The sequence below is a fragment of the Stenella coeruleoalba genome (genome assembly GCF_951394435.1).
Source record: "Stenella coeruleoalba genome assembly, chromosome: 5".
NCBI lineage: Eukaryota > Metazoa > Chordata > Mammalia > Artiodactyla > Delphinidae > Stenella > Stenella coeruleoalba.
Window position 1 is genome coordinate 111,115,176 of NC_137150.1, and position 26,826 is coordinate 111,142,001.

Genomic DNA, 26,826 nt, shown 5'->3' on the forward strand with positions numbered 1-26,826 from the left:
AAAATTTTTTGTGACTGTCTCTTTTTCTGCAAATACAATCTTTGGTGGAAACTCAGTATGTAAAATAGGGGAAAGAAATGTCACTTCAATTGAAAGATAAATGCTCAAATGAAGTGACTGGAAGTATAAACTCCTTTATCTCTGAAGTGACCTTTTAAATTTTAAAACACTGTGGGGCACATTTGGAATAGAGTAATTCTGTAGCACTTTAACCCTTATTTTTTAGCAATGGATTGTTTATATTAGTTGCATTGTTTATATTAGTTGCATTCTGAATTCTGGATGAAACATTCTTTCAGAACCCTGAGAATACTACTGCATGAATTTGACGTCTCAATATTGGAAATGAACACTTATAGAGGATAAAACAACATGGTTTCAAGGGCAAATTGGAATTATCAAGCTGATTAAATGTATTTGTTACCTTCCTCAACTCCCTATCTTCCTTATCCCCATGGCACACAATCACCACCCATGTCCCAGTACCTTGGAGGACAAATTTTTCAATGCGCAGTTCACCTTTTCATTCCTTGAACTGCACTCTAGCCGATCCCGTTTCACACTTCCTGTCTATGTATACAAGAATTTATTGGTCAGGGGGCCATTAATTTAAGTAAAATTGTGGAGGACACAGTTTCAAATCTCTAAATGAGAGTGTAACGTTTGATGATCTCAAAGATGCTCTCTATCCAAGATTCTAATTTTATCTTAAGTTCTAAGTTAGTTCTTTAAAAATAGGTATTTCTAAGTGGTATCATGTATTCAAGAAATATGATATTGTTGTGGGAGGATGAGATGATCATAGCTCTTGTAACAATGTTGGAAAAATGCACGGATATAGTTGGCACGGTGAGAATGGAAGACACAGAAAGATTGATGTAGATTCCTAGCGTTAGCAATGTCATTGAGGTGCTAAATTAACTATCATTCTATCTCAGAGCTTCTAGTAATATGGCAATTTTTTTTTCCTGAATTTTGAAAGTTGGTGAAGTAGGATTTTCTCTTTTACATAGATGAAATCATCTGAACCTAACAGGTATATTTTAACAAAATTCACTAGGCACAAGAAATATTTCTGCTCAGATAAAGACATGCTAATGTACTAACTATTTTAATACTAGCAGACATTAAATTCTTTAGTTTGTCAAATGATTATTTTGATAGTATAGACAGTGTATAATTTTGCTTCTAAGAAACATAAAACAAATCAAAATAACTATAACTCAAGGGAAATATATATATTATTTTAAGGATACTTGACAACATATCAAATCCAAGGAAGCGTTGACAAATCTGTCCTAAGAAGATCATAATCATGTACTGTCCAAAGACTTTAATATAATACCTTTGAAGAACATTCACCTTTACTCTGCCAATCATATGACACAGGTATCTACCACAGTCATTAAGATTAGGAGTTTAAATACCATATGAGAGAGAGCCCAATTGACCCACAATGAATCAGCTTTTGTTCCCTGCTCCAGTTACTGTGGCCAAGGTTTTGTGGTCAATCAGCTTTACTTGAATTTAACAATGATCTATGACTATGATGGCAATAGTTCAAACTTGTCACAAGAAAACTAAAACATTCAAGGTAAGACAATTAGCCTTGCCTCATAAGATTTTCTCAGCCCAACAGATGTATTATAAAACACAAGGAAGATTATTGTCTTTATGAAAAGAAAGGGGATGGAAGAATAGAAAAACATATCAAGGAAACATAGCATTTAGAATACTCTATTGTATAAAGTTTTGTGAATTTAGCAGTATATAATATATTATTAGATTAAATAAAACTGTGTAGTTGCCAAGGTATATTTAATAATCTAATAAGGCAAGAAGAGTGCAATCGATTTTTTTTTCTTATAATGTTTTCTATGCTATACCCAGAGGGGTCTTTCTGAAGTCTTAGAAATCTAAATCTAAAGGGTCATGCCCTTGCTCTAATTAAAGTCCTTCAATGACTTCCCACTTTTCTGAAAGTGTGAAGGACAAACCCTTCTTCAGAGACTGAGGACCACTTCATGCTTTGGAATTTGCTTTCCTCTCTGACCTCATCTTTCACTAGCAGGCCACTTACATTTCACACCACAGCCTTAAGAAATAGCTTCCAGTCTCTTTTATATTCTGTCCTTCTGGTTTTCACTTCCTTTTTTTTCTGATCTCCTGTGTGCTCCCATAGCACCCTGACAATATAATTATATTCACGTAAAACCTGTGTATTTAATTGTCTGTCTCCATCACTGAATAGTATGCTCAGTGAGGCTCACATCACGTATGTTTGATTCACAATGTTCTCTCAGTAATAGCAGAATCCCTATTATATAATAAGCCCTCAATATATATATATATATGTGAAATGAAGAATAAACACTAAATTTTAATAATGTTCCAATAAAAATAATCAGTTGACCAAAGATAAATTATAATATTCTTTATAGGATACCTCCTCTCATTAGAACCCAGATATAAGCTTTAGCAGATATTCAGAGAATCCTCATTGCTACTCCTCACCAGTATTAAAATGGCATAAATAAAAAGGATTGCACATGATAAATAAGGGTTCAGAAAATGAATACTGTCATAATACTTTATATATGCATACATACATACTTATATGTCACTATAATGTGACATTATTTTAAAAGAAATAATATAAAATCATTAAGGATTTGTGGTTAAAATTAGGTGGCTCATGACTTGATGTCTAACTTAGAGAGTTATTATGGAGTGATTACTAGTAGAGATAAGGCAATGATATTATGTTTATTATGATAATATAATTTTCTCTGTAGTGGTTTTTTAAGTGTAAATTAGTACAAATTAACCTTGGTAACCCCATTCTTTCTTATTACTTTATTTGAAATATCAGTTATCACTAATCTACATTGAAATTGCTCTATCTTCCAAATAGCCTATACGGTTAGAAGTAGACTGATCAGTCCTAGTCAGAAAAGAAGAAATGCAACTACTGATTATTCCAAATAGTTCATTATTCACATAAAATTTGCTCTGAGTGACATAAGTAAGGATATTTCCATATATATATAAATGAGAAAATAATTGAATGTCATTCATTGAGATAAAAAGTTATTGATGGTCACGACGGAGTGGGCTCTCACGTGGAGGTGGGGAAGTTTGGCTTTCGGGAATGATCACTAAGACTCACAAAGGAGACCTGGGCTTTGGGTTCCCAGAGAAAAAGAAGAAGAAAAGGAAGGTAGTTAAAGAACCAGAGACTCAATACTCTGTTTTAAACAGTGACAATTATTTTGCGGAGGTTTGTCCCACAAGAGCCACATCACCCTCGAAGAATATGGTCCAAGAGCAGGCACCCGAAATGCCTCTAATGAAGAAAAAGGAGTCACAGCACTGTCTGCGAGGAACTCCTAGAACCTGAGACCATGTTACGTGCCAAACAGATTGAGCCATCGCCCAGCCCCACAAAGCAGGTACTTGGTCCATCTGAGTCCCTCGGTAGGGAAAAGAAGAAGAAGAGAAAGTCCGTGTTCCCTGGCTCAAGGGTGAAGACCTCCGCAGACCACAGGCAGGGCGAGGAGGTGACCAGAGTTGGCAAGAAGCTCAAAAAACGCAAGAAGGAGAAGAAGGCACAGGAAGCTACAGCCGTCTCAGCCAGGAAGCCTTGGTTCTGTGAGGCCAGGGACGCTTTGTACACTTGCTCAGTTGGGAAAGGTGGCATCCCTGAGCAGGCAGTCTTGGGACAGAAACGGAAGCAGTGGAGCCCCAGGGAGCACAACATGAGGATGAAGAAGAAAAAGAAAATCCACCAGGAGGGAGATATCCCCCTAGGGCACCCTGAGCTCTCCAGGTCTGTGGAAAGCAGCCGTAGGAAAGGAAGTAAAAAGAAGTCAGTAAAAGTAGAAGCTCCAGAATACATCCCAATAGGAGATGACCCCAAGGCCCCTGTGAAGAAGAAAATGGAGTCCAAGAAAAAGGCAGAGCAGGCAGACACTGAGTTGCCAGCTCTGAAGAGGAAGAAGAAGAGGCAGGAGAACCTTGGGAGGAGGAGCCCGACACGGACTTGGAGGTAGTGTTGGAAAAGAAGGGCAACATGGACGAGGCGCACATAGACCAGGTGAGGCGAAAGGCCTTGCAAGAAGAGATCGATCGTGAGTCAGGGAGGACGGAAGCTTCTGACACCAGGAAGCAGAAAGGAACTCAGTTTGGCCAATGGGATACTGCTGGCTTTGAAAATGAGGAACAGAAACTGAAATTTCTCAAACTCATGGGTGGCTTTAAAAATCTGTCCCCTTCATTCAGTCGCCCCCCTAACATGGTTGGCAGGCCCAACATGGCCTTCAGCAAGAAGGTGGCCGACACCCTGCAGCAGAATCTGCAGCAAGACTACGACCGGGCCATGAGCTGGAAGTACAAGCAGAGGGCCGGCCTTGGCTTCTCCACGGCTCTGGACAAAATCTTTTATATTGACAGGAACGCATCCGGGTCAATCAAGTTTGAAGATTAAACTCTCCTGTCTTGTCCCCCCAAACGGCCAACATTACTTTTATTGTTCTGTTACGCAGATGAAAACCATAGGACAGTTGTCTCAAATTGAATTCCTGCAGAGATAAAGGACAACTATGTTGATGTGCTTGGAAAATGTGAGGTGAGGGCAGCTCGTTTCAGGAAGCAGGAGAACATGTGAGTGGCTGAAACCTACTGTTTTCTGTGTGAAGCTTCTGTCCCTGTTGAAGACAGTGAGTATCAATAACAATAGCTCACGCTTTTCTAGTGCTTACTGTGTGCCAGGCACATATGTGTCTCCGTGTCTCCCTTGCATTAATGTATTTAATGTTTATGATTCTGATTCTGCCTCACCATGGGGCAGAGGTGAGGCAGGTCTGCCTGGGCCCTGACCAACAAGCATCGGCCAGGTCTAGAGTCTTACAAGTCTGTGTTAGCAGTGATTCAGGTGGGCCACTTCCCTCAGAAGGTGAACTTGGCCTTTCACGGATTCAACCTTGAGATGCATAACAGAAGAGGCCTACAAGGTAAGATTCTGCATTTGAGTTAGCTCTTCAGGGCACATCCCCTTCCGACAGGGGAATAAATCTTTCCCAGTCTTGATCTACACTACAGGAACTTGCCCAGTGTAAAAGGAACAAACCACTGCTTCTCTAATCATTTTTATCTTGCTGAGAGATCACACTACAGTTTGGGCTTGTTCGGCTGTCAGGAAGGATTGTGCTTAGCCATCTACTGGGTGCTTCCGGAGAGTGACTGAGTGATTGTCCCTGATCTATCACCACAGTGATAGCTCTCATTAGGGTGTGGTGGTCAGGCCTTTCCCCTCTTGCTGTATCTTCAGTCTCTGTGATAGGATTTGAATTTCTAGCTCAGTGTGGCTGAATGAGTTCCACTTGGCTTGGGAAGGTTATTAAAGTCTGTTCCTGAAGCAGGGTCTAAGCAGAGAAGGCTGGGCAGCCAAGACGGCAAGATGCCAAGTGTCCTCAGATTGAACTCAGCCTTGTCTCGGCTGCTCTCATAGGTGCAGACCACTGTTGCTCTAGTGACAGCTCCTGCCCTGCAGTTAGCTGGGCCTCTGTCCTTTTGTAAATTAAACAACATTGTCTTGAGTCACCTATCCCCCTTTTTCCCCATGTCCTGGGCCCTCCTCAGGCTGTCTGCAAGTTTTTGTGGTGTGATTTCCCATGTTGTTCTTCATTTGTTGACTCCGTGTAGCACACAGCCTGTCTCCACTGGAACAAGGCAGTTTTTGGACTTGTATTCAGAATCTGGGAGAGATGGGTGGGAGGTCTGTTATTTAAGCACAGCCAAGGTCTTAGCTGAATACATAACAACCCTGTTCTCGAACTTGTCGGCTGTTTCTCCCTTGGGGGTTGCTCACTGACTGACCCCCCTCCTATGGCAAGGTCCTTCCCTCCTTATAACTGCCTTTATCCAGCTGTTCCCCAGACCTCATGATTCTTAACCACTTTATTCCTTGGGGTGATTCCTGCTGTTTTGCCTTAGCCCACTAGGCCCCTCCGTGAGGCCACCTTTCTGTAGCTAGACTGGCCAATCAAAAGTGTTTGCCAGATAGACACAGTTCTCTCCTTAAAAATTGTGTGTTCAGCTCTGCAAACTTAGAACTGTTCAGGTTTGTGGTTGGAATAATGCCCCCATGCCCCGGCCCCTATCCAAGTCCTAATCATTGGAACCTGTTAATATGTTGTGATACAAAACAAAAGGGAGTTTAAGGTAGCAGATGGAATTGTTTGCTAATCAGTTGACCTTAATATGATTAGACTGGGCCTACCCAGATAACCCAGGATTAGAAGTAGAAGAGGGAGACAGAAGAGTCAAGAGACTTGCAAGAAACACTCAACAAGCTGTCACTAGTTTGAAGATGAAGGAACCACAAGCCAAGGAATGCAGGTGGCCTCTAGAAGCTGGAAAAGGCAAGAAAACTGATTCTCCCCTAGAGCCTCCAGAAGGAATACAGCCCAGCTGACACCTTCATTTTGAAGGTAAGCCCACTGGACTTCAGACCAGGAGACCTGTAAGATGGTAAAATTGTGAATTTTTAAGCCACTAAGTTTGTAGTAATTTAAAGTGCAATAGAAAATTAATACAGGCCTCATGCAGAAGTTTTTCTCACTTTCACCTTATTTCCTAAAATTTTTTGATTTTTTTTCTGTTCTTTCTCCATCATCCTTCATGTAGTAGTAGCAGACTTCATTTCATGTAGGCCATGGTCTTCAGAGACTGGCTAAGTGATTTAGTAACAGGCTGAGGAAACCAAACAAGAACATAAAAAATCTAAGCTTCCACCTGGGCCAGGTAACATATGGTTCAGAAGCTGCTTTGATGTAACGGATACCTGACCGAACGTGAAAGTCCAAGTCCAGGTTAATGGAAGAGCATTAGGAATTCACTGACTCAGGCTTGGTCACTGATGCTCTCTGATGTGTACAGCCTCAAAGTAGATGACTTAAAAGTGCGTAATTTGTAAATTTGCCAATTGATTTTCATTTGAATAGTATCATATAGTAAAAGTGGTATAGGAAATAATTTTAATGAAAATAATTTTGTGAAATAAAGGCCACTTAGGAATATTTGAGCAGTACCAAGAAAAAAATTTATTGGTGATGAAATTATAGGGGTTTAATTTTGTTCAGAGTACAAAAATCATTTGAACTATTATATTAATTTTAGAACTGGATATAACACTCAGATTATCTATTAGTGTTTCTCAACTCAAGGGATGTTTCCTTCCAAAGAGCATTTAAAATAAATAAGAGGGGACACTTTTGGTTGTCACATGACTTGTGGGTTGGATTGACATTAAGCATCAAGATGACATTGTCTGCTGAAAGCCTGCAGTGTTCAGGGAGATACCTTGAAACTAAGAATAAACCTACCTCAAATGCCAACTGAAAAACCACAAATTTAGAAAGCAGGAAATCAACAATATAAACAAATTAGTGGTAGAAACAGGATTGAAATTGTCTGCAGACTCTATCTCTGAATATAGTAAGAACTATATATAAGGATATCATTACTTTTGAGGATGATTTTATATTTCCATTCCATTCATCACACAGATATTAAAATTTATAGGTAGCTATAGGTGTCAGAAGTTCCACATTCTTCAGATCTCCTTGCTTTTGTCCCTTCCTGATGGTGGCCTTCCCATGTACTCCTCCTCCAAGAGAGAGGAGAGTCTTTGTCATGCAACTCCTTCTGTCATAATCTATTATTGTTTTGCTAGAGCCCCATTGGTGGTAAAGTGTGGAGGCTGTGCCTTGGGGTCTCTGACCTTCACAAATGTTTCTCCAGTGCTATAGCTTTGTTTCCCCCACTCCATTCCCTGGTTGCAGAGTTTCTAGTCTATTTCCTTGAACACCTGACCCTTGTTAGTAGTGTCTTTTTCTTCCCTCAGGTGAGACAGGAAGGTTGGAAGAAGCTAGACACAGAGGAATTCCCTTTTCCACCAGACAGAACCTCTGGCTGTGACTTTGGTCCTGGAAAATAGGCTTTCTTTCATAGAGAAGGCTCTAAGTGTGTTTCACAAGGCTTATCATTTGCCTTCCCTGCTAGAGCCAAGAAAGGATCTTTCTCATATTCTTACCATAGGAACCTGATGGGGATCCTGGAAGTATTTTGATACTCCTCTGTATTCAGCATTTCATGAAAATTACCATTTGTGTGTTCCTATCAGTTTATGCCTTCAATGAATTCTGCTTTGGGTAACCTGATCTCAGTTCCTATATCATTTTTGATGTGCTTGTCTCTCCAGATTTTAGAGTAGCTGTTTGCCCAGTAATATCATTGTTTTGATGAGTCCAAGAAAATCATTTCTTTTCAGTTTTCTTGTTGTAAGGCCAGGAGTGATAACTTCTAAACTCTTTACTTCTGTGGCTTTACTTATCAAGAATGCAACCATAAAGCTGGAGTCTTTTCCTTTAACCTTTCTAAATTTCTGTCTTCTTTCCAGAAAGAACCAATAATTGCAATTCTGACATACCTCAATTACTTATGAAAATTTTTGTCACTTTCTAAAAAGGAATACAGTGAGAAAGAGAGGGTATGAAAAAAAAAGAAGAAAAAAACTAGTCCAATGGTTTGGGAAAATCATCATAAAAGAACTGTAAAACAAGTAATTGCTGAAAATTTTAAATATGAAGAGACCAAAAAAACAAACAAAAGGTCAATATTAATTGCCCTTAATCTAATTATATATAGCTATGGGCTAAATTATGTTTCCTTAAAATACATATGTTGAAGCCCTAATCACAGCGTGCCCATATCTGGATTTACAAGAAGAGGAAGAGAGATCTCTTTCTCTCTCTCCACCATGTGAGAACATCACAAAAAGACAACCTTCTGAATGTTGTTACAACTGAACTCGTTGTTTGCCTTGGTTACAGTCTCACCACTGGGTTGGCAAATGTAAGACAGAGTAGAATATTTCTTCAAAGACTTTAAAAATGAGGTGAATACTGAAATGCTAACCCTTGGAAGGCTGGTAGAAACTTGAAGCTTAAATGTAACCAGGCCAACTTTCTGCTAAACCAAAAATACCATTGTCTTCTACAGGATTTAAATGAGAAACGAATTTCATAACATAATATTTAAAATACTGTATTAAAATACAATATTAAAAACACAATACAAGACACGATATAAAACTGGCATGAGGATGAGGAAAAATATCAATTTATATGGGAAAAGATAACCTATAGATGCCAAAACAGAGATGACATAGATGTTAGGATTATCTGTCAAAGATTTTAAGCACCTATTTTTTTAAATGTTCCCACAAGAATGAGTAAATTCTCTTGAGTGAATGGAGAGTTAGCAGTCTAGCAAAAGTAGAAAATATAGAGAACAAAATGGAAATTTTAGAACTTTAAAATACAATAACCATCTTTTTAAAAAAAGAAATCAAACTCCTGGAGTGATCACTAATAGAATGAAAATGACAGAGGAGATAGCCACTGAACTTAAAGGTAAATCAACAGAAATAATACAACTGAATTGCAGGAAGATAAAAAAGTGAAATACAAGAGTAAACAGTCTTAGGGATCGTGGGGCAGCAAAAAAAGGTCTACAATTAATATTGTTGGAGTTGCAGAGACAGAAGAGAAGGAATGTGATCCTATAAAAATATTTGAAGAAATAATGTCTGATAACATCCCAAATATGGTGAAAGACATAAACTTACATGCCAAAGACTCTCAGTGAAACCCAAGCAAGATAAGTCCCAAATAATCCACTTTCAAGCATAACATAATTAAACTCTTAAAACTAAAACAAAAAAAGAAAGAAAGAAAGAAGAAAGAAACAAAGAAAGAAACAAACAAACAAACAAAGAAAGAAGAAAGAAAGAAAGAAAGAAAAGAAAGAAAGAAGAAAGAAAGAAAGAAAGAAAAATATATTTGAGAACAGTTGGTAAAATAAAAAATGACTGGGTTCTTATAAGAAAGCATGGAGGCCAAAAGGAAGTATAAGACTGTTTATAAAGTGCTGAAAGAAGTGTGAACCCATAATTCTATATCCAATGAAAATATCCTTCAGGAAAGAAGGGTAAGTTAAGTTCTTCTCAGATGAAGGAAAACTAAGAGTAGTTATTGTCAGTATATCAGGTCTATAAGAATTGCTAAAGGAAGGTTTCCATACAGAAGGGAATTATATAAGAAGAAAACTTAGAACATAAATAATAAAGAATAGCACCAGAAGTATCATATCAAGTTAAGTATAATAAACAACTTTTCTGCTCTTGAGTTATTTAAACTCTGTATGACTATTACAATCATAATCTAATAGAATTTTCAATAGATAGATAGATATAGGTATGGACATAGATTGTGATATAATATATGAGACAACTACACCACCAGTGGGAAGGCAATGGAACCTTCATAATTGTAAGATTACTACTTGATGTGGTAAAATATCAATTGTAAGTAAAATGTGAAATGTTAATTATATATGTCATAATATCTATAGCAACACCTAAAATATAAAAACTAAGAAGTAGACTAAAAAGGTAACAGATGAATTAAAATGGAATAATAAAAAATGTTTAAATGACTCAAAAGAAGTGTAGAAAGGAAAAGTAGAGAATATATATTATATATATCTGAAGCAACCAGAAAATAATGAAATGATAGACTAAATAGAAACATATTAAAATTATATTGAATTTAATGACTTAAATTCAGCAATTAAATAAAAGAAACTGTTATGTTGATAAGTGATCCAAATATATGTATTATACAGGAAACTCATTTCAAATATAGTGATATATGTAGGTTAAAAGTAAAAAGATAGTAAAGATTCAACCATGTTAATGCTAATCAAACAAAAGCAGTGACTATATCTATATTAATAATAAGTGACTTAATAAAGTAGGTAAGAGAATAGAAAATTAATAAGAATATAAAGAAACATTAGAGGGATAAAAGGGACAATTCACTAAGAACATATAATGGTACAAAATATGTAGATAGCTAATAAAAGAGCTTCAAACTATAAGATGGAAAAACTCACAGAACTGAAAGGACAAATAGAAAAACCCATAATTATAGATGGAGACAACACTCCTTCTTTAGTAATACACAGAAATAGCAGACAGAATAATCAGCAAGAATATAGAACATAACACCATCAACCAATGGGATATGATATATATAGAACACTTCATCCTACAATAGCAAAACACCCTTTACTTTCAATTGTGTGTAGAATAGTCATCAAGATAAACCATGTTTTGCATCATAATCCAAACTCAAATTGTTTTTAAAAACTTGGAATCATACAATGACATTCTCTGACCATAATGGAATTAACAGAAAGGTAATGGGAAAATCTCCAAACATTTTGGAAAGAAACAAGAAAGTTCTAAATAATTCATAGATCATTGTGGAGAATTAGTAAATATTTTGAGCTGAACAAAATTAAAACTATAACATCAAAATTTATGGTATGCAGCTAAAACAATGCTTAAGGGAAAATTTCTATGATTAAGTGCTTATATTAGAAAAGAAGAAAGGTCTCAAACCAATAATAATCTTAGCTTCCTCCTTACAAACCTAGTAAAGAAGAACAAAATAAATCTAAGTATGTGGAATGAAGGAAATAATGAAGATGGGAGTAGAAATAAAATTGAAAAGAGGAAAACAATAGAGAAAATCAAGGACACCTAAAGCTGGTTTTTTGGAAAAAAAAAAAAAGTTGGGTGAACATCCAACAAAACTGGAAAAATAAGACACAAATTAGCAATATGAGACATGAAAGATGTGCTACTACAGACTGAAGACATCAAAATTATGTAGAGGAAATGAACTAATTCTTAAAAAAAACAAAAGAACACAAATAATCACAACTAAAGATGAAATGAAAAACCAGAACAGCTCTATATCTAGAAATGAGCTGAATTTGTCACTTAAAATCTTCCTCAATAGCCTGCCAAAGAATTTTCCAGGAGGGCTATACCACTTAGTCTCACTGATTCTGGGTACAATGTAAAATCATGCTCCTCCCCCAAGAGTAGTTGCTTTTCAAATGTGTTTGCTTCCTTTTCTTTTTTTGTAAACTTTTTTTTTTAATTGAATAAAAGATTCTTTAAATTCTATAGTGCTTTACAATTTTCAGAAGTGTTTCCTTTTCTTTTTTGTCTTCCTCCTGATTGAACTCTTCAGCTATCTGCATGAAGTTTTCACCAGTGCCCTAATGGCAGTAGCCCTTGTTAACATTTCCCCGCACCTTCAGTCTTCTGCTCTGTAGTGCAGACTGGAAGAAAATTCCTGGTGGAGCTTTGCACCCCTCAAGAGCTGCTGCTCTCCTTTACAAGTCTGCACCACAGTGAAGATTACTGACCTCTTTCCAAGTCTTTCCATGTCTTTAGTGTTTGTGGAGAAAGCTGTCAAGAAGTTAATGAATTCTCCCAATTACTGCAACATCAGAGGTTTCATCCTCTTCTGCCTACTCACACTCAAGTCTTCACCCCGTGTCAGATTTTCTAGCTCAGCTCTTACAGGCTCTGTCTCTTTGTCTCTCTCTCCCTGTCTCTCTCTCTCTCTCTCTGCAGGCACCATCTCTCTTTAGATTTTGGTCCAGTTGGTTACTCTGTAAATGCAGATTCCCAAGGGGTGAAAAACATTGAAAAAGTTAGTCCAACTCTTTCTTTCCGTGTGTGAAAGACCCTGCTTCCATAATTCTATATCCTGGGGTGAAAATCTGAGATTGAACCTCTTTCTTTTATTAGCATATTTTGTAGATCTTTTACCTGTGAGCACAAATCTTCTTCATTTTGCTGTACTATAGAGTATTTCTTAATATGGATTTAGAGCATATCATGTAACCAATTCCTAATCTATGGTCACAAATTTTAAGTTTTTAAGTCAAACGTTGCTTCTATAGAAGTCTCTAAGATATAGCTGTGTGATTATTTCAATAGGATAAATATATGAACTCAAAGTGGTGGTACAAACAATCTGAGTTATCTTTCTAAAGCACAAGTCTAATCATACATCTCCCACATTAGAGTCCTCTGATTTTTTTCTCCTTAGGTAAATCGAATTACCTTTATCATTTCCTTCAACCTACTTCTAGCATTTCAATCTCCTATTCTACCTACAGTTTTACCCCTTCAGGGATATAAAATTATGCAAGGTTTTTTTTTTTTTCTGACAGCAAGAACTCTTAAACCTATGATGTAATATAATTTTTATCCTACAGAGATCCCCTCATAGAAATTTGATTCTGCATCATGCTTATTGTATTTATTGTGAATAGACATAAGAAACAACTAGATGAAAAATCTAAGTCTAATATGTTGTGATACTGCTATTAAAGGCATGTCTGTTAGGTTGTTCAAAAAAATGTACATAATGAATTTCTCTTTACATTTACAGCCACTAAAAGTGTGTTTTCCCTTTCTTTATGAATTTATTTACTTCCTTTTATTAGATAATGAGAACATTATAACAACTGTTCTGTTTCTGTTTTGATTTACTGGAAACTTTAGTCAAATTTTGTGTTCCAAGTTAGAATGCAAGCCTAATTTTTTTTTTTTAGAGTAAGAAATTGGTCTATAACTTTTTTTTTATTGGAGTATAGATGCTTTACAATGGTGTGTTAGTTTCTGCTGTACAGCAAAGTGAATCAGCCACACGTATATATTTATCCCCTCTTCCTTGAATTCCCTTCCCATTTAGGTCAACACAGAGCAATTGAGTAGAGTTCCATGTGCTATACAGTCTGTTCTCATTAGTTATCTATTTTATACATAGTAGTGTATGTATGTCAATCCTAATCTCCCAATTCATCCCACCCTCGCTTCCCCCCTTAATATCTGTACATTTGTTCGCTACATCTGTGTCTCTATTTCTGCTTTGCAAATAAGTTCATCTATACCATTTTTCTAGATTCCACATATATGCATTAATATACGCTATTTGTTTTTCTCTAACCAATTATAATATTCAAGGTACTATGCTAATTATAGCACATATAAGAGGGAAAAAGATTGTTCTTGTGCTGCTTACTTACAGTAATTTTGGGGAAAAATTGGCTAAAAATTTCAAACAATGGAATATAACATAATGCAAAGAGTTCATGAAAATGGATTACTATCACCTGAAGGAGGTTTTAAAAATGTTAAGAGTTTCCACGCTTCATAGTATATAAATTAAGGAGAAGTTAGGTTTAGGAATAAGAAACATGAAGATGTGAGTACCTGCAAGGCATGTTAGAAGAACAGTGAGAAAGCTTTTCATTCTTATAAATAGAAAATTTAATAAAATATACTTTGGCTTTGGATAAAATTGATAGAAATTATCGGTCATAATAAAACTTTAAGACCAAGATTTTATAAAGTCAAATGTGAATTATCAGAGCACTGAACTAAAAATGATCAGTAAATCAATGTAGAACATTTCTATTCCAATGATTATAAAAGACGGGAAAAAGGACAAAATATGGATAAAAGAACTCACTTTAAATGTATAAGATTCTGGACTTCCCTGGTGGCGCAGTGGTTAAGAATCTGCCTGCCAATACAGGGGACACAGTTCTGAGCCCTGGTCCAGAAAGATCCCACACGCCACAGAGCAACTAAGCCCTTGCGCCACAACTATTGAGCCTGTGCTCTAGAGCCCGCGAGCCACAATTACTGAAGCCTGCGCGCCTAGAGCCCGTGTTCCGCGACAAGAGAAGCGACCGCAATGAGAAGCCCACGCACTGCAATGAAAAGTAGCCCCCGCTCGCCTCAACTACAGAAACCCTGCACACAGCAACGAAGAACCAGCACAGCCAAAAATAAATACATACATACATACATACATACATAAATTTATTTTTAAAAAAGGAAATGAGAGTTTTAAAAACTGCACAAGATTCTGATTCTTATCTTTTTTTTTTTTTTTTTTTTTTATGCTGTACGCGGGCCTCTCACCGTTGTGGCCTCACTCGTTGCGGAGCACAGGCTCCGGACGCGCAGGCTCAGCGGCCATGGCTCACGGGCACAGCCGCTCCACGGCATGTAGGGATCTTCCCGGACCGGGTGCACGAACCTGTGTCCCCGGCATTGGCAGGCGGACTCTCAACCACTGCGCCACCAGGGAAGCCCTCTGATTCTTATCTTTAATAAGGAAAAAGCAAGAGTCTCTACTTCCTAAGGTCCTTCCTAAAGTTATTCAATGCAAATTATTACTTGAAATAATGTTTTAAATTATTAAAAATACTCATGTAATCTCTGAATCCAAACAATCTAGAAACATGTAAAATATATTTGCTCCTTCAGTCTATAGAATGAATGTGTTTGATATGTGAAAAGTAATTTATGAATCAAATAGTATATGTGTTAAATCAGACCCTCACTTAATCAAGTATGTGGATCTTAATTAAGAAACAGATTCCTTAAGTCCCCTTGCAGATTGCATTTAAGAGAGTGCTTTACAGACTCAAACACAAAGACAATGAAGGGGAGCAGAATATAGCTCTCCAGAATATGCCACTTTGGCATGTAGATTATTTCAAGCTGAAGACAATTTGGGCCCAGTAGACTCAGGAAAACTTTTACCTCTACCTTAACTGCCTAAAAGAATTTTGATGGGGCCTAGCCCAGAGACAGAACTATTACCAGAGATAACTTTTTTTATCTGAAAGAATTACCTGCATGGCCAGGCAAACATCTGATTACCAAATATCTGCTCTTCTTACTGTCCCTTTTTTTTTTAACTTTTTATTTTGTATTGGAATATAGTTGAATAACAATGTTGTGTTAGTTTCAGGTGTACAGCAAAGTGTTTCAGTTATATATATATATACATGTACCTATTCTTTTACAAATAATTTTCTCATTTAGATTGTTACATAATACTGAGCAGAGTTCTCTGTGCTATACAGTAGGTCCTTGTTAGTTATTCATTTAAAAAATAGCAATGAGCGAACTTATGGCTACCATGGGGGAGAGGTGGGGGGGAGGATAGTTAGGGAGTTTGGGATTGACATGTACATACTTCTTACTGTCCTTTGAATTACCCTCCTTCCCTTCGAAGCTCTAGGCCCCTATCCCACTACTTAGCTCAGAGTGGCATATAAGCTGTAGTTGCCTGAGTGCCTTTGAGTCTCATATTTTTATGGGGATCCCATGTGTACAAAATTTGTTTTTCTCCTATTAATCTGTTTTGTCAATTTAATTATTCGACCCACCAAAGAACCTCGAAGGGAAGAAGAAAAAGAAATTTCTGCCTTTACAGCAACACAGTGCTTTTAGTTATTGATTGATTGTTCGCTCCAAATTATGAAGTATGAGAAAATGTATAACTGTGAATTAGGCGACTGGTGTTAGACCTGAGAACCCCAGGATGGGACCCTTGGATTTCTCTTATAGGGAGTAGAAAGTGAGAGGATGTTCAACAGAAGTATGACATTGGAAACTGAACATATTTACCTCTTTCCTATCTTAGCTTGAATAAGTAAGAGGGTCATTCTTAGTGTCATAGTTTAGATAAAAGCTAGTAATGGCCTAAGTTTGAGAAGTTGCATAAGGAAAACAAATGAAGGAAAAATTGCCATAAATACGTCATGAGTGAGATGCAAATTAATGTAAGATCTAATTTCTAATAGAAAATCAGGATATATACTGATTTTCAGCAAAAATATACTCTTTCTGTGCAGCAGTTGTCTGGAAGTGAATAGTAGCTACCTCCTTTAGAATGGCAAAAATAAATGTTATTTGGCCATAATCCTCACTACTGCCTGTTGCATACCAGATATTTTTCATTCATTTTTATTATTTTACTTCAATTGTACTAGTTTTCCTGTTCCTTTTGGTGCAAGACTTTGCTGCCCCTGGTTTAAAGACATCCTTGTGGATATTAAAAAACAAAACAAAACAAAGAAAACCCCTCATGTCAAAGTGACATATATTCAAAATGGAACTAATGAAATACTCTAAAGGAAATAGTTTACGGGACGCACATGTAGGTTTTCTTAATTATAAGTATATAAACTGTTCACTAACCTAGATTTTACATAATACATTAAAATGCTCAACATGTCGGAAGTGCCTACTTTGACATAGGTGCTGGGCTAGATTCCAATCCATAGATATATAAAAGAAATGCTCTGACTTTGATGGTTTGGGGGCTGTAGAAGTAAGAAGCTCATGCAAACAAAATATAAAGGCTGAGAGAGGAGTGTTATGGAAACCCGGTGAGAAGGCAGCTTATTATCCATAAATGAGTATGTCGTTTGGGGCAGGGATTGAGGTGAAGATGTTCAAAAAGCAAGGCTTCGTAGAGAAAGGGATATTTCTCTATTCAAGAACTGTAATTTTAAAGAACACAAGAAAGAGTAGAGCAATTTGGGCAAAGAGAAAACTAGTGTTTCCGCATGCATTTGTGTTAAACCCACAATGATAAGGTGGTTGTGGTGATATTTATGCCTCACACAGATTAAGATCACTGAAAAATAAAATTATCAATTTGCAAACTGTTCTTTACTCTTTATAACAGCAAGAGTTCTGGTTTTAATGATTATTTTCCCTGAACATTATTTTATGATTCTGATTAATTTTCTTGATCATTTTAAGGATTCTTCAAACCTATTTGCACAAATAGCCTTTTTGGAAGAATCAGTAGAAAACACTTGTTAAATAAAAGCCAAATGTCTTAGTCTCTTTCTTTAAGCTTCTTAGTAAAAAACAACAACATTGTCCTACCTCTCTTCAGAAATTGTTAAGTCTTTAACTTTGTTGCATAAATAACGAATTTATTTCAATTTTTAATGAGATTCTTATTTAAAATCGAAGACATGGTAGGAGAGAAAAAACATTTTATAACGTATTTTAAAATCTATTTTACCTTCATCTGTATTTTGAATATTAATACAAGCTTTAGTTTGCAAAACATTTTACGGTTACACTTTCTCCCAATTTTCTTTTTTTCAAGTAAGTCATGGAGGAAAAAACTCAAAACTAAAATGTATTTTACTAATTTTTTGAACTGTAATTTCTTTCTTTTGGTTATATTGAAATTCATTAAAGTAATTCTGCTAGAGGGTTTGGCAGAGCTAACATCAGGCTTTAATTTATCCATGTAAGTTTTTTAAAGAATTTTTCTGTTCTTTGGCTAAGAACTGACATTTTATGTATGATTGAAAGTTAATGTGCTTTAATTTGGAATGAGAACTGTTGAACATATTGTGTGAAAACAGATTTATGTCAGAAAATGTCTCAAATGAAAAAATTGGTGGTGTCATGCTTCTTCTCTTAATGTTTTTATTCTGTTTTCTCTTTAGTACTTGCTCTGGCTCTGTCTCTTGAAATGTGAATACTTAAATTGGATAAATTCAATTACCCCTCAATGCCTCTTTTGTTTTTCAAAAAACTAATTAGAAGTTATTGAGTAAAAAACTGTTAGTGGTTTCAAAATTTATTAGAGCTGTGGAATGTAAAACACTGTTGGACACATAAACCTTCTGACTTCAAATCTATACATGCATATGCTATTCATTGAAGCAAACATTTATTATAAGAATGGTAAATATAAATCTAAATACTTCAAGGATTAACTGAGGTGAATCTAAGGATGGAAGTAAGATAAAAAGTTTAGGTAGAAGCAGCATTGGAATAATAAGTTCTAGTTACCATTTATAACATTTGTTGAATTTTTAGTATATATGAGGTACAGTACCAGAGTCTGGGAATATAATCAAGCATAATTCTTGTACTCATTGAGCATAACATCAAATGGAAGAGACTGAGTACAAAAAATATTTTAGGCAACTAGCTCCTCCCTGGTTTTATAATGGAAGCATGAAAGCTCTGTTTCCTTCTTCAGGGAATGGATACATTAAAATGCCTACAAAAGAAACAGGTCTCAGGAACCAAGACCAGCATGGAGACGTTTTAAAGGTTAGGCATTTGTGACACATATAAAAGATGTTAAATCTCCCCTTGTCTAAGGGAGGCAAGACCTCTAAAACACTAAAGCCTAGCTCTGATGTGTTTTTTAAAATAATTTTTCGAAGTTGTCTTCCTATGGAAATAAATACTATATTATTAATTTACTTATTAATGTATCATAATTGTCATTTTTATAGATATATAAAGTAAATGTATAGAGAATGATTAAACTATATAAAGAGAAAGAAACCTAATCCAGGTTGAGGTGATAATGAAGGTTCCTGAGGAAGTGCTATTTAATCTAAATCTTACATAATTAAGAAGAATTTGCTTAGTACTGAATACGAAGAAGACATGTCAAGAGGAAAGTAGCTTTAGAGAAGATCCTGAGTAAAATGAAATATTGTGCTTCGGAAGGACTGATAGACCATAGACCATATCGATAGAAAGAGAACGGATTGGGGAAATAGGCAGAAGAGAGATGGCAAGCCAGTATATGTGTGTGTGCGTGTGTGTGTGTGTGTGTGTGCGTGTGCGTGCGTGTGTGTGTGTGTAAACATTTATGTATATTTAAAAATAGGAAAAGGAAGCTGCTGAAAGATTTTAGGCACTGGCATGAGATGATCACATTTACAGTGTGAACAGATCTCCTGCCTGCTGTTTGAGGAATGGATTAGAAGGGTTTACAAAAGATGTGGCGACATTAGAAAGGAAGCCAAAATTGTGGATGATAGTCTCAGCCTGAAGAGAAGTAGATGGCTTTGAAAAAATACGTTTAGAAAGTAAAAATGAAAGATTTTGATGATGATTGCATATAGGAGACAGAGGGAGCCCACTGTCAAGGATTTTACTTATAAATCAAATAAAGAATAGACCTTCTGTAATATGATCTAGGGGGGAAAAAGTCCCATTGTAAATTTTGCCCAACATAGGCATATCTCACTTTGACAAAAAAATCAAATCAAGTAAGCCTCAAAATCAAAACTAGGATATGGTTCTCAGTCCCTATAATATACCTTAGTTGCTATTAGAAAATGACCTGGTTATGTTGCCTAGTCATAAAATTGAATACACTATTTAAAAAAAATAAGAACTATGGAAAAAATTTCCAATGGGCCCACACATATACATACACTTCTTTTAGATTCTCTGCTAGCAAAGATACTTTTTCCCAATTTATTGAGGTGACTTTTCAGCACAAACAAAACAAACCAAAGATACAAAAACCAGTTATAAAGAATTTTTTATTGCATCTCTAGCAAGATGACATAAAGGGATTTTATAATATCCTCTAGTCTAGTCAGCTTCCTTCAGGCATGTGCCATATTATTATGTCGATGTCTTATTCATTTCTGCATCCCCAATGTCCTACGTACTCCTGGTCCCATATGTGTGCACTATCGACTGAGGTCTGTGTGAATATGAAATAACTTGCTTAAGGTCATGAGACTGATAAGAAAAACAAAGAAAAAGAAAATCAGGCTTTTTGTCTCCTTTCTCTTAGTGTGATATTCTTTCTGCTGGGCTTACCTCATGTCTTGAAACCAACTTGACTTTCCCTCCCCAGTCAGCCAACACTTATTGCTATAGACAGGTCCCTGGGACCTCAGGTTATTCAGAAACTAATTCTTGGAATGATAGCTTGGTCCCTGTTTGCCTTATTGAAAACTGTTTCTTCATCTCTTATGGTCTTCATTTTGCTTCATCTAACCAATACCTCATTTGTACTCCTAGGAATCTGAAGATTAACTAGTGTTTTATAGTTACAAGGTCTTGAAAGTTTAATATAAATACTATCCTTTCTTTCAGTAGCTATTTGCCCCCTGCTCCTCAGATGAGCCCACAGTCTGATTTAGCCCAATTTACAAATGGCTTCTCCTGGCATGGGCTAATGTGTTCAACTGGGCCCCTCTCTCTACCACACTTTGGCCCTGCCTCAGAAATGGAAAATCTATTACTGCCCAGAACATTTTGAAGCAGAATATTAGAATACTGATGACAATTGGATTAAGAACCACCTGAATAAAAGAATAAAGAAGAAAATTCTTTTATAGACTTGAAGTACAACATATTTAGGTTAGAATCTATAGCATACCTTATCCAGTTTATGAAGTGTACAATATGTAGTGATTCCCACTCTTTCAGGAAACAAGGATATTCTTTTTCGTAGACTGCCTTCTTCCTCTCTAAGAACTTGCTTACAAACCAAGAACGTGTTTTGGAATCTCTTTTTGTTTTTGGTTGCTAATTAATACCTGCCGAGATCTTAACTGGTAATTCAGATAGAAATTAATGATGCCTCAGAATATGACTAATCCAATCCAGGAAAGATTTGCATTTTAAAAAGAAACATTAGATTTGAAAGGATGAAGTCAAGCATTGGGTTTCTAACCAAATAAGCTGTGATTTTTAGGCAGGGGGAAATTTTCTTATTTATCCATAGATTTTATTTGCACATTTTTAGTCTTAAACTAGACAGGTAAATGTTGTGATTATTGGAGGGCAACGTCATACTTCCTTAAGGATATTTCTATAGGTTATGTAAAAATGTTTTCAGAAAGAAACTAAAGTTTGTATACAGAAAGAAGAAATTTCTGAAAAGTTTTTAATGGCTGTTGTATGATAATGTTTCATTTATGAGAGTTTCCTATAGGGGAAAAGTAAATCCAAAAATAAGGACTTGGAGTATAACAGTTCTGTACTACTGGTAGCAATCTTAAATAAAAATATGCAGTTGATGGAAAATAGAATTGCCACAATTCTAAACTATCGTTCTGCATATGCTAAATCTTTTAAGATTATCATAAAATTATGTGCCATATTTTCATGTCTCTCCCCCCCTCCCAAAATGAAATGTTTTCAACCAATTCTGTTAACATATCACAGTTTAAAATAAAAGGCCTGATCACTCTGAACTGGGCTTCAAGCACCTAAACATTAGAGTCATTCACTACCTTTAGTAGTGTAAGGAGACTTGATCCAACATAATTTTTCCTTTTCTAAGGTAACATTTCCTATTCCATTCATTACTGCATTGTCTAGCTCATAAACTCCTCTAAAAGCTGACACCATTATGCCCAGCCAACATAATTCTTAGTGATCTCAAGCATTTAACAGAACATCCTGAAATCACACCATACTCATATCCACTCGATGCTTTTACGTTGTTTTTCACCACAATGGTCATCACTGCCCCAGTCTTACCTTCTATATAAAAGCCAGGGTTCTAGGTCAGTAACTCTCTACCCAGAAGAAACTGAAACAGGAGAAACCTGAATGATACTTGATAAATAAGTAAATGAAGCTTTCCTCAACTGTTCACTTGCTGCTGACCTGTCCATCCTTGAAGATCTAAAATCTAATTTTATATCTAATGGTATAACTTCTTACAAAATAAGTCTTTCATGCCAGTTATCATATCCTGTAATGTTTATCTTTCTTTTTTGATAGAGGACATTGTTTTATACTTCTTTTATATACCCTACATAACCTACCACAATGTTGGATGTTTTTGATAAGTTGTTATCGATCAATATGTAGAATATGGATATGACTTTAAGACATATGATCCAGTACAATGATTCTCTTTGTGCCTAGTTGTGCACTAAACTCCAAGACAAGTTAAGACATATAAAATATTCTCCCTTTACTTATAGAAAATATGTTTAATTGGAAATGTCAAATATATAGAAGATAGAGACTAATATAAAGTCATTTTACATTTTAGTACTTTCAATTTACTTAGAAAACACTCAGAAATGTTATTATATTTAATTAATAAAACTACTCTAATAAAAATAATTTGAAAATAATTTTACACATTAATACACTGAGTTTTTAAAGATAAGCAACTTTATTAATTTCACAAAGGATTTCTAATTAATTTCAAGGAGTTTTATTTTTCTCTTCTAGAGAGGCTATAATCCTAGAGGGTTAATTTGTACTAGACTTTTGCTTTAATAGAAATGATCTAAGACTATACATATGTATTTTTTCATTTTCTAGGATTAGAATTCTACAATCTCCATGATAGCTTGCCTGAGTAATTAATTACCATCATGGTTAAATACTTTTTTTCTTCCTTATGTCTAATTAGTAGTGTTGCAGCAACTTATGATGATTTTTTTTCCTTGTTGTGACCTTTATAAATTTAGAAAAACATGGTCAGCATGATTTGTATAATCAAGCTTAGTACACTTGAAAACAAGTATTAATTATCTCCTTAACCTTCTTTTTTCCTAATCTAAATATATATAAATGACTGTTCAATACTTTTTCTATAGAACCACTTTTTTTTTTTAAATATCTTGATAACTTTCTTACTCCTGTTGAAGTGGAGAAAGCATTACTGAGATGAACACAAAATGTATTAGAAACATTTGTGTTTCTAATATGTTAGAAAACTTATCCAGAGAAAACTTTAAATCATATTTCTTTCTACAATATATAAATTTTAGGAAAATGTTTAGAAGCAAACAAAAATCTGACTAATATCCACCAAGTGTCTACTATGCTGAAGACACTATCTTTTGTCATGAGACTGCAAGTAAGTTTTAGATACACTCTTGCTTTTAAAGTATTTGTATTTTGATTATGGTGACATGGCAGAAAGAATTAAAAAGTAATTAAAAATATAAAAATAACATACAAAGATAGAAAGGAATGAAAGGAAAGAGGGAGGGAAGGAAGGAGTAAGGGGAGAAAAAAAGCTACCAAGACACTATAAATTTCATGCCAAATCAATGACCTTGGTAGAAGAGTTAAAACAGTTAAGAATTTTCTTACAGGGAGAATATTAAAATTTTAGTTTGTTTTGTTTTAGATTATTTATTTTTAAAGTTTTATTTTTTGGGGGTGGAGCAGTTTTAAGTTCACACCAAAATTAAGGGGACAGTGCAGAGATGTTCCATACACTACCTGCATAGCCTTTGCCATTATCAACATCCCTTGCCAGAATGATGACATTTGAAAAAATTGCTGAACTGACATTGACAAATCATAATCACCCAAAGTCCATAGTTTACATCAGCATTCACTCCTGTTGTACAATCAGTGAGTTTGGACAAATTTACAATATGTGCCATCATTATTGTATCATAGGGGATATTTTCACTGCCATAAAAATCCTCTGTACTCCACCTGTTCAACCCTCCTCTGCACCTCAGCCCCTGGCATGTACTAATCTTTTTACTGTCCCCATAGTTTTGTTTTTTCCAGAATGTCACATTTTTACAATCATATTACATGTAACCTTTTCCTCTTGGTCTTTGGCTCCTTTTATGGAAAAAGGTATTTTATTCAACTATGTATTTTTCTACTTAGGATTCATCCATTCAGTGAAGCTTTCTTAACTAAAGTCTCTGTGACCTCTTGCTAATGCCACCTTCCTTCCTATCCCCACTGTGTGCCACCCACATTAGCCCTTCCTCTCATTTAGACACACAAAATGTATTCCGTCCTTAACTCTGCATATGCCCTCACCCATGTCTAGAATCCATCTGATCCAGATCCTCATATCGGTGATCTCTCTTGTCATCCAAATTTCTGCTTAGACTTCATCTCCTCAGAATACTTTCCCTGACCTTTCTGTCTAATTTTTTTTGCCTTATTCCTATCACCATTATTTTTTTTTTATTATCTTCTGAATGAACAAAAAGAAAGCCACAGTACTATTTTTTAAATTTTATTTTTAAACAAGCTAGAATTGACTTACAGTAAAATTGACTTTTTTCTTTTCTTGTGCATTCTATGGACTTTAATACATGCTTGAATATGTGTACAGACAACTATAATCAAGCTAGCAAACTGTTCCAAAATGCTACTATTCCTTTATAGTCACACTCTCCACCCACTCCAGACCAGGGACATTCACTGATTTGCTCTCCATCACTATAGTTTGATCTCTACAAGAATTTCATATAATGGAATCAAATAGTATGTAATGTTTTGAGGCTGGTTTCTTTCCTCGGCCTTTGAGATTCATCCAAATTTTTATTTATATCAATACATTCCTTTTTATTCATGAGTAGTGTTCCATTGCATAGATATTCCACTGGTTGAATATTATTTATCTTCTGAAGATGTGATTTCATTCAAGTTGATATTACAGTAGTACATCATTATACTGCATAGTAAGAGCATTGTTGTAAAGAATATTAAATAAGCGACACTCAGCAAAAACAAGACAAATAAGGCAAGGCTAGGATTTGGAGTTTAGAAGAGTTAATCCTAAATTGAAGTTAGAGTAGGCCAGGAAATTGATAATACTTAGGATAGTCTTACAGGAATGTGTGACTTTACTTCCAATAGCAATTAATAGAAGACTTATAAGTGTATTAAATGTGGAATGGGTATGCAAGTGTTAAGGAGACTGATAGTTTGTGTATCCCCATAACAATTAATAGAGACTAGATACAAGGGACTTTCTAGTCTTGCATCTCCAGTACCTCTTATAGCAGAGAAAGAAGTTTAGGAAAAGGGAAAAATGATTTATTGGGAGATTGGAAACTTGGTATGAAAGTGGAAGGAATAAGAACCCAGGGATTTGGTGCAGGGTTCCAGCTACTGGGACTTGGTTACTACAGTCAGGATGGAATCTGTACCAAGGCTAGTTTAGTGTTGAGTCAATGAATCACGGTCCTGAAGATACTATATTCCCAGAGAGTCAAGTTCAAATTGGTCACTTAGACTAAGAATAAAGCTTAACTTATAGCTGGTATTGACTTCAATGGATGAATAAAATTACCAACAAGGAAAACATTCAGGAAAACATTAAATAAAGAACCACAGCGTGGTAGAACAAAATCAAGCTTTGGAATCTAATAGTAATGTGTGTGTCAGAGCATACATGTGAGTGATCAACTATAAGTTATTTATATTGTCTCTGAATCTCAGTGTCTTCATTCATAAAAATTGGGTTAAGAATAGATGTAGGGGCTTCCCTGGTGGCACAGTGGTTGAGAGTCTGCCTGCTGATGCAGGGGACACGGGTTCATGCCCCGGTCTGGGAGGATCCCACGTGCCGCGGAGCGGCTGGGTCTGTGGGCCATGGCCGCTGAGCCTGCACGTCTGGAGCCTGTGCTCCACGACAGGAGAGGCCACAACAATGAGAGGCCCGCGTACCACAAAAAAAAAAAAAAAAAAAAAGGAATAGATGTAAGCCAGAGCCCTTTCAGGACAAACAATATACTTAATCTATCTTAACAAAATAACAATAAAACAGTGATTATGAGTGGGTGGGGGAGATGAAAATAACCCAGTAAATCATCTGGAGAAGGGAAAGGTATGAAATTCCTTATCAAGAAAATGAAAAACCCTTGTGCTATCAATTGAAATGCTCCTCCTTATTCTTCCTCCTGTCTAATCATTAAAATTGTAGTGTACACTTAAGATTTAGATATGTCAGTATAAAAGCAATGCAGAAAAACAAGCTTACCAAATTATGCAATTTTCTCTCCCTTTGCATTAAAAATGGAAAAGACTAGTTATATGGTGTGACTCGGGACTGAGAATGATTTCTAAAAATAAATATTTTAAAATTAAAAGCATAACTAAAGAACCGAACATATCTAACAGAAGTTGAAGAAACTGTACTTTCGTAAAGCACAAAATACTTCATAAGTACTCCACTACACCACGGTACAATAAGTTTCAAAAAAAAATTACTTTCACACACGGGCAAATCAAAGAAGCTTGCTGGAGTGCTTTTTAAAACTCTATTTCAAGATAATATGAAAAAAATGGAGTACTTCACTGCTTTTTCAGGAAAAATTTTCCATAGTACCTTTTTTTTCTTTTTAAATAGTAATCTCTAATCAGTAATAAAGTGTCTTGTGATTAAACTCCACATTTTGTTATAAAACACTCAGTGACACTTCACAAAAATCTATAAATCCCCTTTTCATTTTCACTTTGTCAGAAGACAGGCATAGAAGTGTTTGGAA

General features: G+C 35.6%; 1 protein-coding gene across 1 annotated transcript; it reads left to right on the forward strand.

Annotated features, from left to right (window-relative positions):
- The first annotated feature begins 3,135 nt into the window (after nucleotides 1–3,135).
- LOC307187247 (lysine-rich nucleolar protein 1-like) lies at nucleotides 3,136–4,510 on the forward strand. Its single transcript, XM_079923051.1, is given in 3 exon segments — nucleotides 3,136–3,366; nucleotides 3,368–4,002; nucleotides 4,005–4,510. Coding segments are annotated over 3 exon segments (1,332 nt in total). The 5' UTR covers nucleotides 3,136–3,151; the 3' UTR covers nucleotides 4,487–4,510.
- Nucleotides 4,511–26,826: the final 22,316 nt, after the last annotated feature.